Here is a 14,342-nt window from a genome sequence, read left to right on the forward strand (position 1 = left end):
ATTATAGATGCGAGCCACCATGCCCAGCCGGAAGGCATAGTTTCTAACTACTACATTTGGTATGCAATAGAGAATGAAAACACACAGATACACACAATCTCACATAGAAACATAAGAGAATCAGTTAAAATACTCAGTCACTCTGTACAGATCATATAGCTCACAAAGCACAACGCCACAGTCCTGGAATGTTTGTCACTCAACCAAGACAAAGACCATCACATTATCAACAGAAGTCAGCCTCTTATTTCACACTGATTATGAAGCAGTACAGGAGTGTCAACTACAATGAAGAAAGTCAACAGAAAGAGATGAGACAGTCAGGACGTCCTTAAGCAAATGTCTTTTTCATCATAGCAGCCTAACAGCCTTATGCATCCAAGAATGGTTAAACTACTTTGCCCAAACAATAAATTAAGCAGTCAACCATGCTAACCCTTCACTAAAATAAACTACCTATCTATTATCAGTCACTGATACCCCTACTCAGGCAACATGTTTTATCCATTTCACAAAGATTCCCTGTGGACTAATAATAAAGAGAGAACCTCATGTGATTGTTCTTTATCAGAAAAAAAAGTTAAGAAAAAGGCAAAATGAATTTTTAAATCTTTCATCAAAAAACAAAAACATTTTCAATATGACAAATATAATTTATACTTGTGAATTTGGAAAAGTAAAATTAAATATAAGAATTGTATTTCTTATAAAGTTTATTATAAGCAATACATAGTTCAGAAAAAAATGAACATGGAATAATTATGGGCACTCAAGTAAAAGAAGACAGACTTTTTTGTAATTCTCAGATGGTCTTCAAAAGAAATCAGAGCAACTGAATTGTTACTCACATGCTCCAGAAGTTTACAAACAATTATGTGTTTATACATAAAGTAAAGGCCCATGGATGCCATGAATCTCTTTTTTTTTTTTTTTGAGATGGAGTCTCGCTCTGTTGTCCAGGCTGGAGTGCAGTGGCACAATCTCGGCTCACTGCAACCTCCGCCTCCCAGGTTTAAGTGAATCTTTAATTCAGTTGCAATTCCTTCAAAACCATCTAAGACCAGAAAGTGAATTAAACCATTTTAAGCACTTGAACATGTGATTTCACTAGGAGCTGATACGGGGATATACTAAGGGTAAACTCATACCAAGTACTGCTGGTCAGGGTCCTCAGAGTGCAGCAGATGAATGAAGCGACCCACAAGGCTCTGCTCATCAGCAAAATCTTCTGGATCAGGGTCTTCTACAGGTTGATCTGGCTGATCTTGAATCAACGTGGATACCAAATTCATTATGGAATCCACCTGTAACATGCAAGGCACAAGAAACCCACTGACGTGAAACCACTGGCATATAAAGCCACTGTCAAAAGTGTTTCCAGTTATAAAATTAAAATACAGTATCAACAAGACATTCCTTTTTGTGGTGAGAAAGTCGATACACATGTATGTCATACACACATATGCAGACAAAAGTCTGGAAAGATATGCACAAAATGTTAATTAACAGTAGTTATTCTCTATCTGGTGGAATTATAAATCTTTTATAATTCTTTATACATCTTCAATTTTTAATTTATATAACGAATAAGTTACTTCTAAATTTTATTTAGTATTGAATTACCCTCCCCTCCCATCTCAGGTATCTAGGTCCAAAGTCTAAAAGTGTAACACTGTTTCCCTAAAATAGCACGTAGGTATTCTCTTACCTGGTCTTGAGAGACAATTTCTGTGTTATAATCCAGAACATTACTAAGCACATAACAACTCATGCCCTTTCTGGACTCGTAGTCAAAGTATTCAAAGAGTGGGTGAAAATGTTTTAATTTCAAGACTGTTAAAATATTGTTGTAAGTGTCAACTGGTATTTTCAAAAGTCTGGTGAGTTCCTTTGAAACTGCACTACTGGTAGCAATACTACAAAAAGAAAAACAGAAGTCCTAATGAATAAAATTAACTTTCTATACACAAATAGCACTTGTTCCATAAGAATTTGAAATTTTTCATTACACATTAAAGGAAATGGGTCAAGTGAATCACACCACCACAGAAGACTATAACAACCTCCTTTCAAGAGGATAAAAATGCTTATCTAAACACAAATATATATTCATCTATTATTTTTCTGTTCATACAAAACTAGATACAGTTTCCAACTCATGAACAGATGGTATAGCTACAGTTATGATGACTGTCTAGAATTCGATGACATTTCTAAGGGAAGTATTTTAAGTGGTAGTTTGGTTCCCAGGGGGCAGCCAACAAGTATTGTATATTCATGATGAAAATAAGTAGGAAAGAAACTCCATGCAAAACCAGGAATTCGACACAATAGAAAAATACATAAACTATTTCTTCTGCATCGGATGTTGGTGATTAAGGAAAAACAGGCTGACTGACTTTTAGGTAGTCGTTAGTAAAATAATTCTGTAGATATTGAGGCATATTGGGGCATTTATTACAACCTCTTTAGAGGTTGTTATTTCCAATTATTTTGTCTATTTTTACTTTAAAATTCACTTGGGGAGAAAGACATAGATACATCATTTAGTTTTTTTAATTTAAATATTTTTTATTTTTTATTTTATTTTTTACTAGAGACGGGGTCTCGCTATGTTGCCCAGGCTGTTCTCAATCTCCTGGACTCTGATTCTCCCACCTCAGCCTCCTGAATAGCTGGGATTACAGGTGCAAGCCACCACACCTGGTACATCATTTAATTTTCTCTCACACTTATCATTCCATATCTGGACTTGTTTTCAGTTCGCACACACACAAAACCAAAAATGACCAAAAGAAAAAGGGTAACACAAAGGGAGGAAAAAAAGAAGAAATTTTCTTGATGCAGGTAAACCACTGGAAGAGAGATAGAAAGGAGGAAGATTACATGAGGTAAAATTCTGAAGAATATGTCAGGGGGAGGCAGGCCTGGCTTGACCCAAGTTGACAGCAGTGGGGAATGGGGCAGGAAGGGAACTGCTGGGGAAGGTAACAGGATCAGAGCTGCCCATAGTGGCCACTAGAGGACGCCATAGGTCTAGGACAGAACAGCTGAGGAGGCTTCGAGTTGGAAATAGTACTGTTGATATTTCCTTTAAATCAAAGCTCAAAATAGAAAAGATATTTAAACCAATTTAATTCTGCACCTTAAATATACATAGCCCCTCATTTTTCACCATGTGCTCATTCGTAGGAAAACACTACTTATGGAAATAAATACTGCCTGACAAAGTTTCCTTACCAGTTTAAGAACAAACTCATTCACATGCAAGCTTGTCCAACCAGAAGCCCACAGGCCGCATGCAGCCCAGGATGGCCTTGAATGCGGCCCAACACAAATTCGTAAACTTTCTTAAAACATTATGAGTGTTTTGGGATTTTTTTTTTTTTTAAGCTCATCAGCTATCGTTAGTGTTAGTGTATTTTATGTGTGGCCCAAGGAAATGTTTCTTCCAATGTGGCCCAGGGAAGCCAAAAGATTGGATGCCCCTGATACACAGAAAGGGATCCAAACTGGAGACACTGGTCCCTGAAGACTGCCTACGGTCCATAGGTACCACACTTTCATTAATATAAAAAAAACCAAGTAATTGGTCACTACTTTCTGCCCCTAATAGTGCTAAGGATGACAATCTTAATGCATGATTAAAACAAGACAAATGCCAGCAGTTCAAAAAACAATTGAGAAAGAAAAGCAAATCTAGGACAAAAATATCTTTATGAGGATTTTTACAAAAATGTAACTGACTTACTGTTCAAGGTTGAGCTTATTGAATATCTCCACTGTTGTTTCTAGAACTTTATCAACATAGTCCACACGATCAGGGTAACATTTCATGGCAAGATTAATGAGAGAGACTTGTAAAGATACAACATCCTCTGAAGGCATGTCTTGTCTAGACTGGAATGTTTAGAAAACCACACAATTTATTTTAAACAATTGTAAAAGGAAGGCAGAGAAGTTTCAAAATTTTCAGAACTTAGGAGAAATGCTACACAAACCTGTATCACTGTAGCCACCTGCTGTGAAAATATATCGAAAAGTTTAATATCTGCTGGGATTCCAGGTCCATCTTCACGGTGAGCAAATAAAGCTAATCTAAAAAAAAAAAAAAAAAGAAAAAAGAAAAAAAAAAACCCTTTATTTTAAAAGATATAGGGTTTGGGTAGTGAGATCATGGATGACATCTTATTCTTTATTGCTTTTCTATATTTTGTATGAGCCCAAAAGGTTTTTTTTTTTTTTTTTTGAGACAGAGTCTCGCTCTGTCGCCAGGGCTGGAGTGCAGTCACATACTCTCCACTCAATGAAACCTCCACCTGCTGGGCTCAGGCCATCCTCCTTCCACCTCAGCCTCCTGAGTAGCTGGGGCTAACAGCATGTGCCACCATACCCAGCTAATTTTTGTGTTTTCTGTAGTGATGGGGTTTCACCATGTTGCCCAGGGTGGTACTGACCTGGACTCAAGCAAGCCTCCCTCCTTGGCCTCCGAAAGTGCTAGGATTACAGATGTGAGCCACTGCACCCGGACTCCTCAATTCATTTTTAACTAAACACTTTTGCCAATGAAACCTTTTTCATCAGCATTCTTATTTCATACCATAGTAAGTAGATTTTCAACAAGATAATTCTCTCAAACTCTTTGAAGCATAATTAAGTAGATATGGACAGAAATGCATTAAAGTGACAAATGTATTCAACAACCATGATTTAAATAAATAACCTTTAAAAAATAGAAGTACATAGACTATTTTAAGATACTGCATTTTTACTAAAGCTTGAAATACAGCTAAGTCTAAAATTCATAAAATTAACTTTTATTTCCCACATCTTAAATTACTCAAAATAATATGTTTCATTATCATTATCTGTTTGTCAGAGTCACAACTACATCCACATTTTGCTATGCCCAGAAGCATCACTACTGACACAGATGTGTAAGTGACATTACAGGCAACTCAGGAAAATCCAGTTAGTAGCCTCCTTTAAGAGTGGGCCTGATAAGTATGGAATTTTTGCTGCCCAGGATTGAGCTGATAATTTGGAAAAATTTGTTATCTAAATTCTCAAGACTTTAAAACTAATAACTTAGTTTTTTAAAAAACATACAAAAGGTATCTGCAGAAATAAATCTTCTCTTAGGTTTCTGGTTTCATGACAATGCTTACAAGTGTAAGACAGATATTATGTACTACCACACAACATGGCTGCAAAAAAGTCACCGATTGGCCAAGCGCAGTGGCTCATGTCTGTAATCCCAGCACTTTGGGAAGCCGAGGCAGGCGGATCATTTGAGCTCAGGAGTTTGAGACCAGCCTAGCCAACCTGGAAAAACACTGTCTCTACTAAAAATACAAAAATTAGCTGGGCATGGTGGTGCATGTCTGTAATCCCAGCTACTCCGGAGGCTGAGACACTAGAATCACTTGAACCTAGGAGTCGGAGGTTGCAGTGAGCCGAGATGGTGCCACTGCACTCTAGCTTGGGTGACAAGAGTGAGGCTCTGTCTCAAAAAGAAAAAAAAAAAAAAATCTAAGAAAATAAAAAGTAAAAAGTGGACATACTAAACATATGTGATACTTAAAATTTTTTCTTTAAGAAAATGTGATGATAGAGTGATTACTTAAACATTTTCAATCATCTGTATCTTACGGCTACTCTAAATCAAATGAGTTCCCACTGCAAGATACTTACATCATGATAAAAAACAAATTTTGTTCCTCAATATGATCTTTGGATTTGTACGATTTAAAAAAATAAGTCTGTAAAATGTCTTTAAATGTCAATTAAACACACAGAATAAAGATATTCATTATCTTCATGTCTCCTGCATATTTAAGTTAAGCCTCTTTCATGTCTAACCTAGGCAAGTACCTAGTCCTCATATACTCACAAAGCTAAATTATTTATAGTATAATTAAATTAAGATCATTGGTATGATAAAGATGTAACAGAAACAAATAATTCAAAAAAATGTTTAAAATTCATTATTCCCAAGTCAGAGCATTTATCCTCCAGTGTTGGAAGGTCTTACCTATCAATTAAAGCAATGATTATGTTTTTCACGTTTACATTCTGGTGTAACTCAGCACAGGCCCGAAGAAAAGGATTCAAAGTCTGGAGGTGAAATTCATCAGGGAAAACCTGAAAATCAAATGATCAATACAAATAAAAGTATTTCACATAATATTCTGGACTCACATATGGTAAAGTTCACATTTGTGGGGAAAAAAACACTGTATTCTTATACAACTAAATTCAAACACATTACTTTTGAACCTCTCTACTAAACATAAGCTCAGACAGAAATATTCCAATAAACAAAGTGCACCTAAAATTAAACTAAACCTATAGAGACCTAGAATACTCAGATTACTCATTCCTACATTTTGGAGGAAAATAAACCACATCGATACAAAGACCAAGGTATAACTTAGAAACAGAAAATTCCTATTTTTAAATTATTTTTAGAAGAAGCAAGATTACATGAAAAAAAAAAGAAACACTAAAAAATTTTTTTAATTTTTTATAGAAATGGCATCTTGCTATGTTGCCCAGGCTGGTTTTGAACTCCTGGCCTCAAGAGATCCTCCCACCTTGAACTCCCAAAGTGCTGAGATTACAGGTGTGAGTCACCACACTCCACAAGGAAAATTCTTTATTCAGGAAAGCTTATTTCCTATTCCATCAAAATTTTTTCAAAACAATTAAATTTAATGAAAGATAAAATAGGTCATTTAAAAAAATGAAATAAATGTTCCCACCTACCTGAATAATACACTCCATGAGATATTCTTGAGCCAAAGCATCTCTACAGTTTACAACTTGCTCCAATATGCCAGTCAAAACAATCTAAAAGAGAAAAAAACACACATAAGGGTTAAAATCTGTTTTCGAAATCTTAAGCTATTCTTCTAGTAACACATTTGAACTACTAACTTGAAAATCGTATTTGAGATTTTTCTCAACAAGACTTCACCACTTCTAAACTTTAAAAGCTTTTTTCTTTTTGAGACAAGGTCTTGTTCTGTTGCCCAGGCTGGAGTGCAGTGGCACAATCTCCACTCAATGCAACATCCACCTCCTAGGCTCAAGCCATCCTCCCGCCTCAGGCCTCCTGAATGCTGGGACTACAGGTACGTTCCACCATGCCCAGCTAATTTTGGTAATTTTTGTAGAGATGGGGTCTCCCTATGTTGCCCAGGCCTGTCTCAAACTCTTGGACTCAAGTGATCCATCTGCCTTGGCCTCTCAAAAGTGAGCTTTTTTCTTCATGGCTTGTGCTTGTATATCCTCAGAAATCTTTGTCTAATCCTAGGTCAAAAAGATTCCCTCTGTGTTTTCTTCTAATAGTATTAGGTTCTGTATTTAGGTCTCTGATAGATTTTTGTGTTTTTTCTATATGGTATGAGGAATGGGTCAAGGTTCAGGTTTTTTGTTTGTTTGCATATAAACATCCAATTGTTCCAGAATCACTTGCTGAAAAGGTTGCCTTTGTACTTTTATCAAAAATAACTAATCATAAATATCCGGGTCTATTATGGATTGTCTAGTCAGAGATCGGTAAACTGAGCTGCTGCTTGTTTTTACAAATAAAGTTTTACTGGAACACAGCCAGCCCCATTCACTTCCATATTGTCTGTGACTGCTTTTGCACCATATCTGCACTGTTATTAGTTGTAGACCAGGGGTGTCCAATCTTTTGGCTTGAAGAAGAATTAGAAGAAGTATTGTCTTGGGCCATACATAAAATACACTAATAATAGCTGATGAGCTTTAAAAAGAAAAAAAAAGGCAAAACATCTCATGTTTTAAAGTTTACAAAGTTATGCCGGGCCACATTCAAGGCTGTCCTGGGCCGCAGGTTGGACAAGCTTATTGTACAGCATATGTCTTACAAAGCCAAAAACCATTTATTATCCGGCCCCTCACAGGTAAAGTTTGCCATTCCCTCTTTTATTCCCCTCCATTGATTTGTGTGTCTGTCCTTTTCACCAATACCACACAGGCTCTCACTGTAGCTTTAGAGTAAATCATGAATTCAGGTTGTTTGGGTCTTTCAACTTGTTCTTCCTTTTCAAATTTGTTGTAGCTATTCCAGGTTCTTTGTTTCTTCATATAAACTTTAGAATCAGCTTCTTAATTTCTACAAAAGTCTGCTGGGATTTTGACCGAGATTACACTGGATCTATAGATCAATTCTTTTTAAATGCTATTTTGACAATATTAAGTCTTCCAATCCACAAACACTGCATATATATCTTTCTGTTTAAGTCTTCTTCAATAACAGCCATTTTAAGATGTTTTTCAATGTGCTATTGTATAACAGAAATATTCTGATTTTAAAAATCAGATTTCAGTTTATCTCAGAACATAAGAAGAGGTAACAAAAATATATAAACCTGTTTGTAACGTTCCACATTTACACCTTCCAACTGACTGAGGCGCACCAAATTTGTTCCCACTAAAATTCTCAGTTCTTGTCTTTCTCGTTCTCTTTTTTCTCTATCTCGGCTATGTCCCTGATGCTGCATTCGCACCCAGAGCTTGTTCATTTCTGCAAAGTTGAGCAGTACAAAATCCATGGAATCACTGATATCTCCAGTTGTTTCTTCACTGCAAAGAAACAGAAAAGTCTTTACACAGTATTTACAGGACCAACTTACTACCATCCCTCTCCTTTGTGTATTTCCTACTTATCTCTATAGTACACCAGTGTTTTATAAAAAATCACTTTCAACTTCATTGGCTTAGTGTTAAATTTCAAAGGGAATAGACTCTAGGGTAAAAAGTACCTGGAGAGGACAGTATAAATTTAAAGGGCAAATTACTTTCCCCACCCAACTCCTTATCCTGAGCCAACTGGACTTGCTCTTATGGCAACTTCCTTAATTCAAAAAGGCTAGAAGGGTGGGCATGGTGGCTCATGTCTGTAATCCAGTGCTTTGGGAGGCCAAGGCAGGAAGATCGCTTTAGGCCAGGAGTTTAAAACTGGCCTGGGCAACATAATGAGACCCCATCCCTACAAACCAAAAACAAAAACAAAAGGCTAAAAAATGTAACACTTAGCGTGTACTGCTAACTACATCATTTTACTGTTGAATATTTTGTTTTTAATTGGAATGTAAGCTTTGTGAGGGAAGAGACCATGGATTTCCTGCTTTATTTTTCTGTCTCCTAGGATGGAGACCTCAGTACCTTTCAAAAATTGTTATTGATTGCCTAATTAAATGCTCAAAATGGACAGTCAAAACATAATGAAGCAAATAACTTCATCAATTTCTCTACATTGTTAAATGTTTTATCTTTTCTGTACTGTTTTAAAAGAAATTGATGCAGATATATTAAAAAACATTAGAAATAAATGATATATTAAAAACCTTAGAAATAAATGAAAATATTAAAAAGAAAAAAATCTGTTGGGGCAAACTGAAAAAAGATTAAAAATTAAAAAAAGAAAGAAAATAAATGAATAAACTTTTTAAAAAAGGAATGAACTTCTTTAATCTGTCATGTGAACAGCTCACCCCACCCCACTGAAGACCACAGTTGGCTGACCATCTGCCCCTGCTGTGGGATAAAAGTACAGTAGACTTTAATGCTAGAATACTAATTACACAGGAGACAGGAGTGTCTCTGAATGGCTTTTATTTTTCCTTCTCTGGAGTTAATAGCTAACTCGTAACAGATAATTCAAATCACTTATATTCCAAGGTAACTAGCAGTCTATAAATTATAAAAACTGATAGACACTAAAGGAACAATTATGAAATCCAGCTGGCTCACACTTTATTATTTCATTACGAATTCAATTTCCAAATATAACTCTCTTAAAAAAGTTGTATTTTCAAAGAAGATTTAATGTAGTGGAAAAAATTACATTAAATGAAAAAAGCAGGTCCTAATAATCCAAAGATAAAATTTGCATAAGAGTACATTTTATATCATACCACATATACTGAGGAGTTCTATATGACAAAGGAAATCTATATACAAATGTTGCCTAAATGGCTGACTGGGTGGAAGAATTATTGATACTTACTATATTTCTGTACATGTTTCCACACTTTTATACATTCTACAATGAAAGAAATATTGCAACAAAATCAAGAAAGAAAATCACTTACTCTGTTGGCTCTCCTTCATCAGGTAAGATATTTCTGGTACACTGAAGAAGGTAATTTCGAAGAAACAGACCCCTCAAGGGATGCTGCACACCACGGCACATTTCTACCAAATCTTTCAAAATATCCTTCCTGGACTGAGGAAATGACTTGACATATACAACTCCAACTGTGATCAAAAGGTAACTAGGAGAATTATGAAGAAATGCTGATTAGAAATCAAATATTCAAATCAAGAATTTATTTCCAAACACACTGAACAAAACATTAAATAAACAAGACAGGTACCATCTTGTTTTCTCCCGCATGACAAGGAAAAATCTCATTTAAAATATAACCACTGACTGACCTCTAAAAAAACTATACACACACACACACACATATATACTGTATATATACAACATAGATATTACCTTTAAACCTATTAGGAAGAGAACAATTATATTAATTTTTCTAACAGTCAAGACATTAAACAAAATAGCAAGCATGTCCATTTTTTCTATTTCCAAAATTCCTCAAATATCTACATAAAACGTATATCTAGTTACTCTAAAACAAATAAGAGAGTATCTACCAAAATGTTAATCTCAATTTGTTAAGAAATTACTCTTAAAACTTTTTCTTAAGCTGATAATCATAAAGGACATAACATAAAGTGGGAAATACAGACACAAAAGTTCTCTGATTTGTAATTACTTACAGCCTTGGGATAATGTTTCCGGCATACTGTACAAGTTCATAGAGATCTGCCACTTTCCTTCCTTTAGCAAACTCATCTGTCAGGTAGACCTCCAAGTAGTGCAGTTCATCAGAAATGGCCATATCTTTTAATTATGATTAAGGACTAAAAATAAAAATAAGCCAACCTAAACAAAACTTTGAAACTTGTTGGAGTCATTAGTAACTACTGGGCAGATATCTTAAGTTTTAGTCCTTTAAGAAAGTGTTCAAGTGAAGGAAGAATTTTAGCTGGACTTTTCTTACTTTAAAATAAGGGTTTTAAAGCATGTGTGGTGAAGCAAAGCAGTAAATACAATGGTTACCTGTCAGACTGCTAATGGGTTTTGAAATGGCGAATGATTAAATTCCTGTCCATTTGAGACTGCTGCATAACAAAATCTAAGTATTAAAGAACCAACTGTGTCATAGCCTAAATATCCTCATGAAGGGTCTGAAAATTGAGATGCACTGACAACACACTTAAAGACGTTTAAGCATAGGAAAGGAGTACTCTCAAAGTGTTTTTCACACTTAGCACATCTGCATGGAGGAGTGCCATGTGACTCAGATAACGAAGAATAAGATAACTCCAGAAAAACTTCATAAAGAACAAACAAAATTGGCCTTATCAAGAAAAACGTATGGTCCAAATGTTTAGTCTTCAACATTCAAAAGATACAAAGTTCATAGTAGCTCTTTGGTGATAACATAGAAGTCCGGAGTTCACCAAGCATATTAGAAGCATGTTTTAGAGCATCCATAAGCTTGTTTTTGTCCTACAGAAATACCAAGAGAATAAATGAGAATGCTTAATTTAAATAAACATTTATCTTGGTTGTACAAATTCTTTACATCAAGGACTTGTTACATAGTTTTAAAAGTATACTGCACTTAAATGATTTTAACCACATAAAAAAAATCAACTTAGATCAGTTCACCTTGCCGTCTCCACTGAAAAAGAATCTTAGTAAGACTTAACATAGCTAAGACTGCAAGCTTCTTGATAGAATGCTAATCTTTTCAATCTATAGAGACTAGGAAATAGATCCATTCATCACATTTTACCTGCAATCAAGAGAACTGGCATACTGATTCAGGTGAAGGAAGATACTATCCTGACATGGCTTTGTCACGGGTTAAAGACTCTTCAGAGCTGTCTGAAATGACTATGTATGTAAGTTTGCTTTCCTCTTCCATTCTTCAAGCCCTCACAATGCCCATATGTTCCACTTAACTCAGAAATGCAAGCAATTCCTTGAGATAGAGGAAACACTATCCACACACAGGAAGAGAAAGAAGCAAGCAATAGCAAACCCATCTTCTCCATTCCAAGACATTTATTTTTCATTCCCAATTTGTTAGGAATGAAACCAATAAAAGATACAAGAGCATATTACTATGCTTTAGAAAGCATAGTAAGACATTTTACAAAGGTAAGATAGCATCATCTTCGTCACAGTAATTTATAGTTTAAAGTACTAACCAATTTGGCTCAATTCCTTACATTTTAATCCAGAGAATCAACAGTATCTACACAGATTATCTCTTACTTTATCTTTTAGAATATAAAAATATATAAATAAGTGTTAAGTATAATTTTTAAGCTAGCTTCTACAATAAATATATCTATTCAGCAAAGAAATTAAAGTTTTCAAGATATTTAGGGAAAAAAGCTGAATAATTCAAATGCAAAGCATTTAAATCTATTCATTCAACAAATATTTACTGAGTACCTATTATATGTTAAGTATCCCTCAGGTCTGAGGTATAGAACCAAGGAGCCTAGTAATTCTGGTCAGACACCGGTGTGGTAATAATACAGTAATGTATAAATAAAAGGAAGAGTCTCTTGTTCTTATGAGCTTGTATTCTAGGAGGGAAGACAGACAATCCCAAACCATAAATATACATGTGAGTAAACAGGGCTCTTTGTTGAAATTGCTCTACGAAGTGCTTGAGGGAGATGAGGCTGAAGATAGATGCTGGTAGACAGTGAAGATTAGATTTACCAGAAACACCTGACTCTAGAAGACACTGCACATGCTTCCTTAGGAACACACGAACTGCAACTGCGCCTCCCACATCTCCATTCTTACCAGGCATCTCTTCATTTGGAATGACTGGACCTTCACAGCCTGTATGGCTTCATCCAAGAGCTTTTCCTGCTCATCCTGAGGGGACTGCTGTGTTGTAGGCTGAAAAATAAAAAATTCCACAGATGTCTCAAGCACATTCTTCTAGCAAATATGTTATTTCTATACTTCTAGCCACAGTCCTTCTCCAAGAATGTCACAAAAGGATCATTCCAGCTCTACACCTCAAACCCATTTACCAAATTTTTTTTTTTTTTTTTTGAGACGGAGTCTAGCTCTGTGGCTCATCTCCGATGGTGCAGTGGCGCCATCTCCGCTCACAGCAAGCTCCGCCTCCCGGGTTCAAGCCATTCTCCTGCCTCAGCCTCCTAAGTAGCTGGGACTACAGGCACCCACCACCACGCCTGGCTAATTTTTTTTGTATTTTTAGTAGAGACGGGGTTTCACCATGTTAGCCAGGATGGTCTCCATCTCCTGACCTCGTGATCTGCCCGCCTCGACCTCCCAAAGTGCTGGGATTATAGGCGTAAGCCACCGCACCCGGCCCAATTATTAACAGCTGCTGCACATAGAGTCCTGCCCAATCGCTGAAGTTAACAGAGTAAGACTGACAAAGGAGAACAGTATGTGTACAAAGAATTGCCTCTCTCTCAGAAAGTAGGCTGGCCTCGAAGAAACTTGCAGTGGCACTTCATGGCTGTGTTCTGCTAACACACTCTGAATCCAACCCAGACATAGCCATCTGACCAATCGAAATCTTGTGATAGGTGTAGCCGAAACCAATCTCTACAGCCTCTCTTTTCCTCTAGACTACTTATCATCTGCATTTCAGTCTATTCTTAGACAGACTAAGGAACTAGTTTATGAGAACACTGTCCAGCCCCTCCTTGGCAATATATAACAAAAGACCAAACAGCCTAGAAATAAAATAGCCAAAATTGTTAGTGACTTATAGTGGAAAACAATAAAGAGCACTGTCCTCAAATAGCTTACACCATTTCAAATATACTGATCTACAGCTACAGTAGACAAAATATATCTAGACACTCTACTCTTTGCCATCAACAAAAATCTGCTTGCAAAATGAATTCAATCTCCATGCCAAAAAGAATTAACCACTTCTTCAAGTCATATAAACACTGTTTATATCTCCACCAAAGCATGCATCACATTATTATTATAAATGATGGTCATTTTTACATCCTTGGGATCCAACACACTGCTTGATACATAATGTGCTCCACAAATGTTCACTGAATAAATGAATACACTGGTTTTAGAATGTTTAGATATTTAACAAAACAATGACTGAATAATTAATGGATGAATAAACAAATTGTGGTATATACATACAATTACAGAATATTATTCAACCATAAAAAGGAAGTATTGCTACATAAACGAA

At 35.8% G+C, this 14,342-nt stretch overlaps 1 protein-coding gene across 1 annotated transcript in view; it reads right to left on the reverse strand.

The window, feature by feature from the left end:
• Positions 1 to 14,342, reverse strand: part of VPS35 (VPS35 retromer complex component) — a 35,156-nt gene that overhangs the window by 16,387 nt on the left and 4,427 nt on the right. The window contains exons 2-12 of the mRNA XM_055297977.2: positions 12,941 to 13,039; positions 11,524 to 11,620; positions 10,825 to 10,948; positions 10,128 to 10,310; positions 8,403 to 8,616; positions 6,769 to 6,852; positions 6,035 to 6,144; positions 4,002 to 4,098; positions 3,752 to 3,900; positions 1,709 to 1,916; positions 1,149 to 1,304 (exon numbers count right to left, since the gene is read on the reverse strand). Of these exons, the coding sequence (XP_055153952.1) occupies positions 1,149 to 1,304; positions 1,709 to 1,916; positions 3,752 to 3,900; positions 4,002 to 4,098; positions 6,035 to 6,144; positions 6,769 to 6,852; positions 8,403 to 8,616; positions 10,128 to 10,310; positions 10,825 to 10,948; positions 11,524 to 11,620; positions 12,941 to 13,039 (1,521 nt within the window). The remainder of the gene's footprint in view (positions 1 to 1,148; positions 1,305 to 1,708; positions 1,917 to 3,751; positions 3,901 to 4,001; positions 4,099 to 6,034; positions 6,145 to 6,768; positions 6,853 to 8,402; positions 8,617 to 10,127; positions 10,311 to 10,824; positions 10,949 to 11,523; positions 11,621 to 12,940; positions 13,040 to 14,342) is intronic.

This window comes from Symphalangus syndactylus, chromosome 11 (genome assembly GCF_028878055.3).
Source record: "Symphalangus syndactylus isolate Jambi chromosome 11, NHGRI_mSymSyn1-v2.1_pri, whole genome shotgun sequence".
Taxonomy (NCBI): domain Eukaryota; kingdom Metazoa; phylum Chordata; class Mammalia; order Primates; family Hylobatidae; genus Symphalangus; species Symphalangus syndactylus.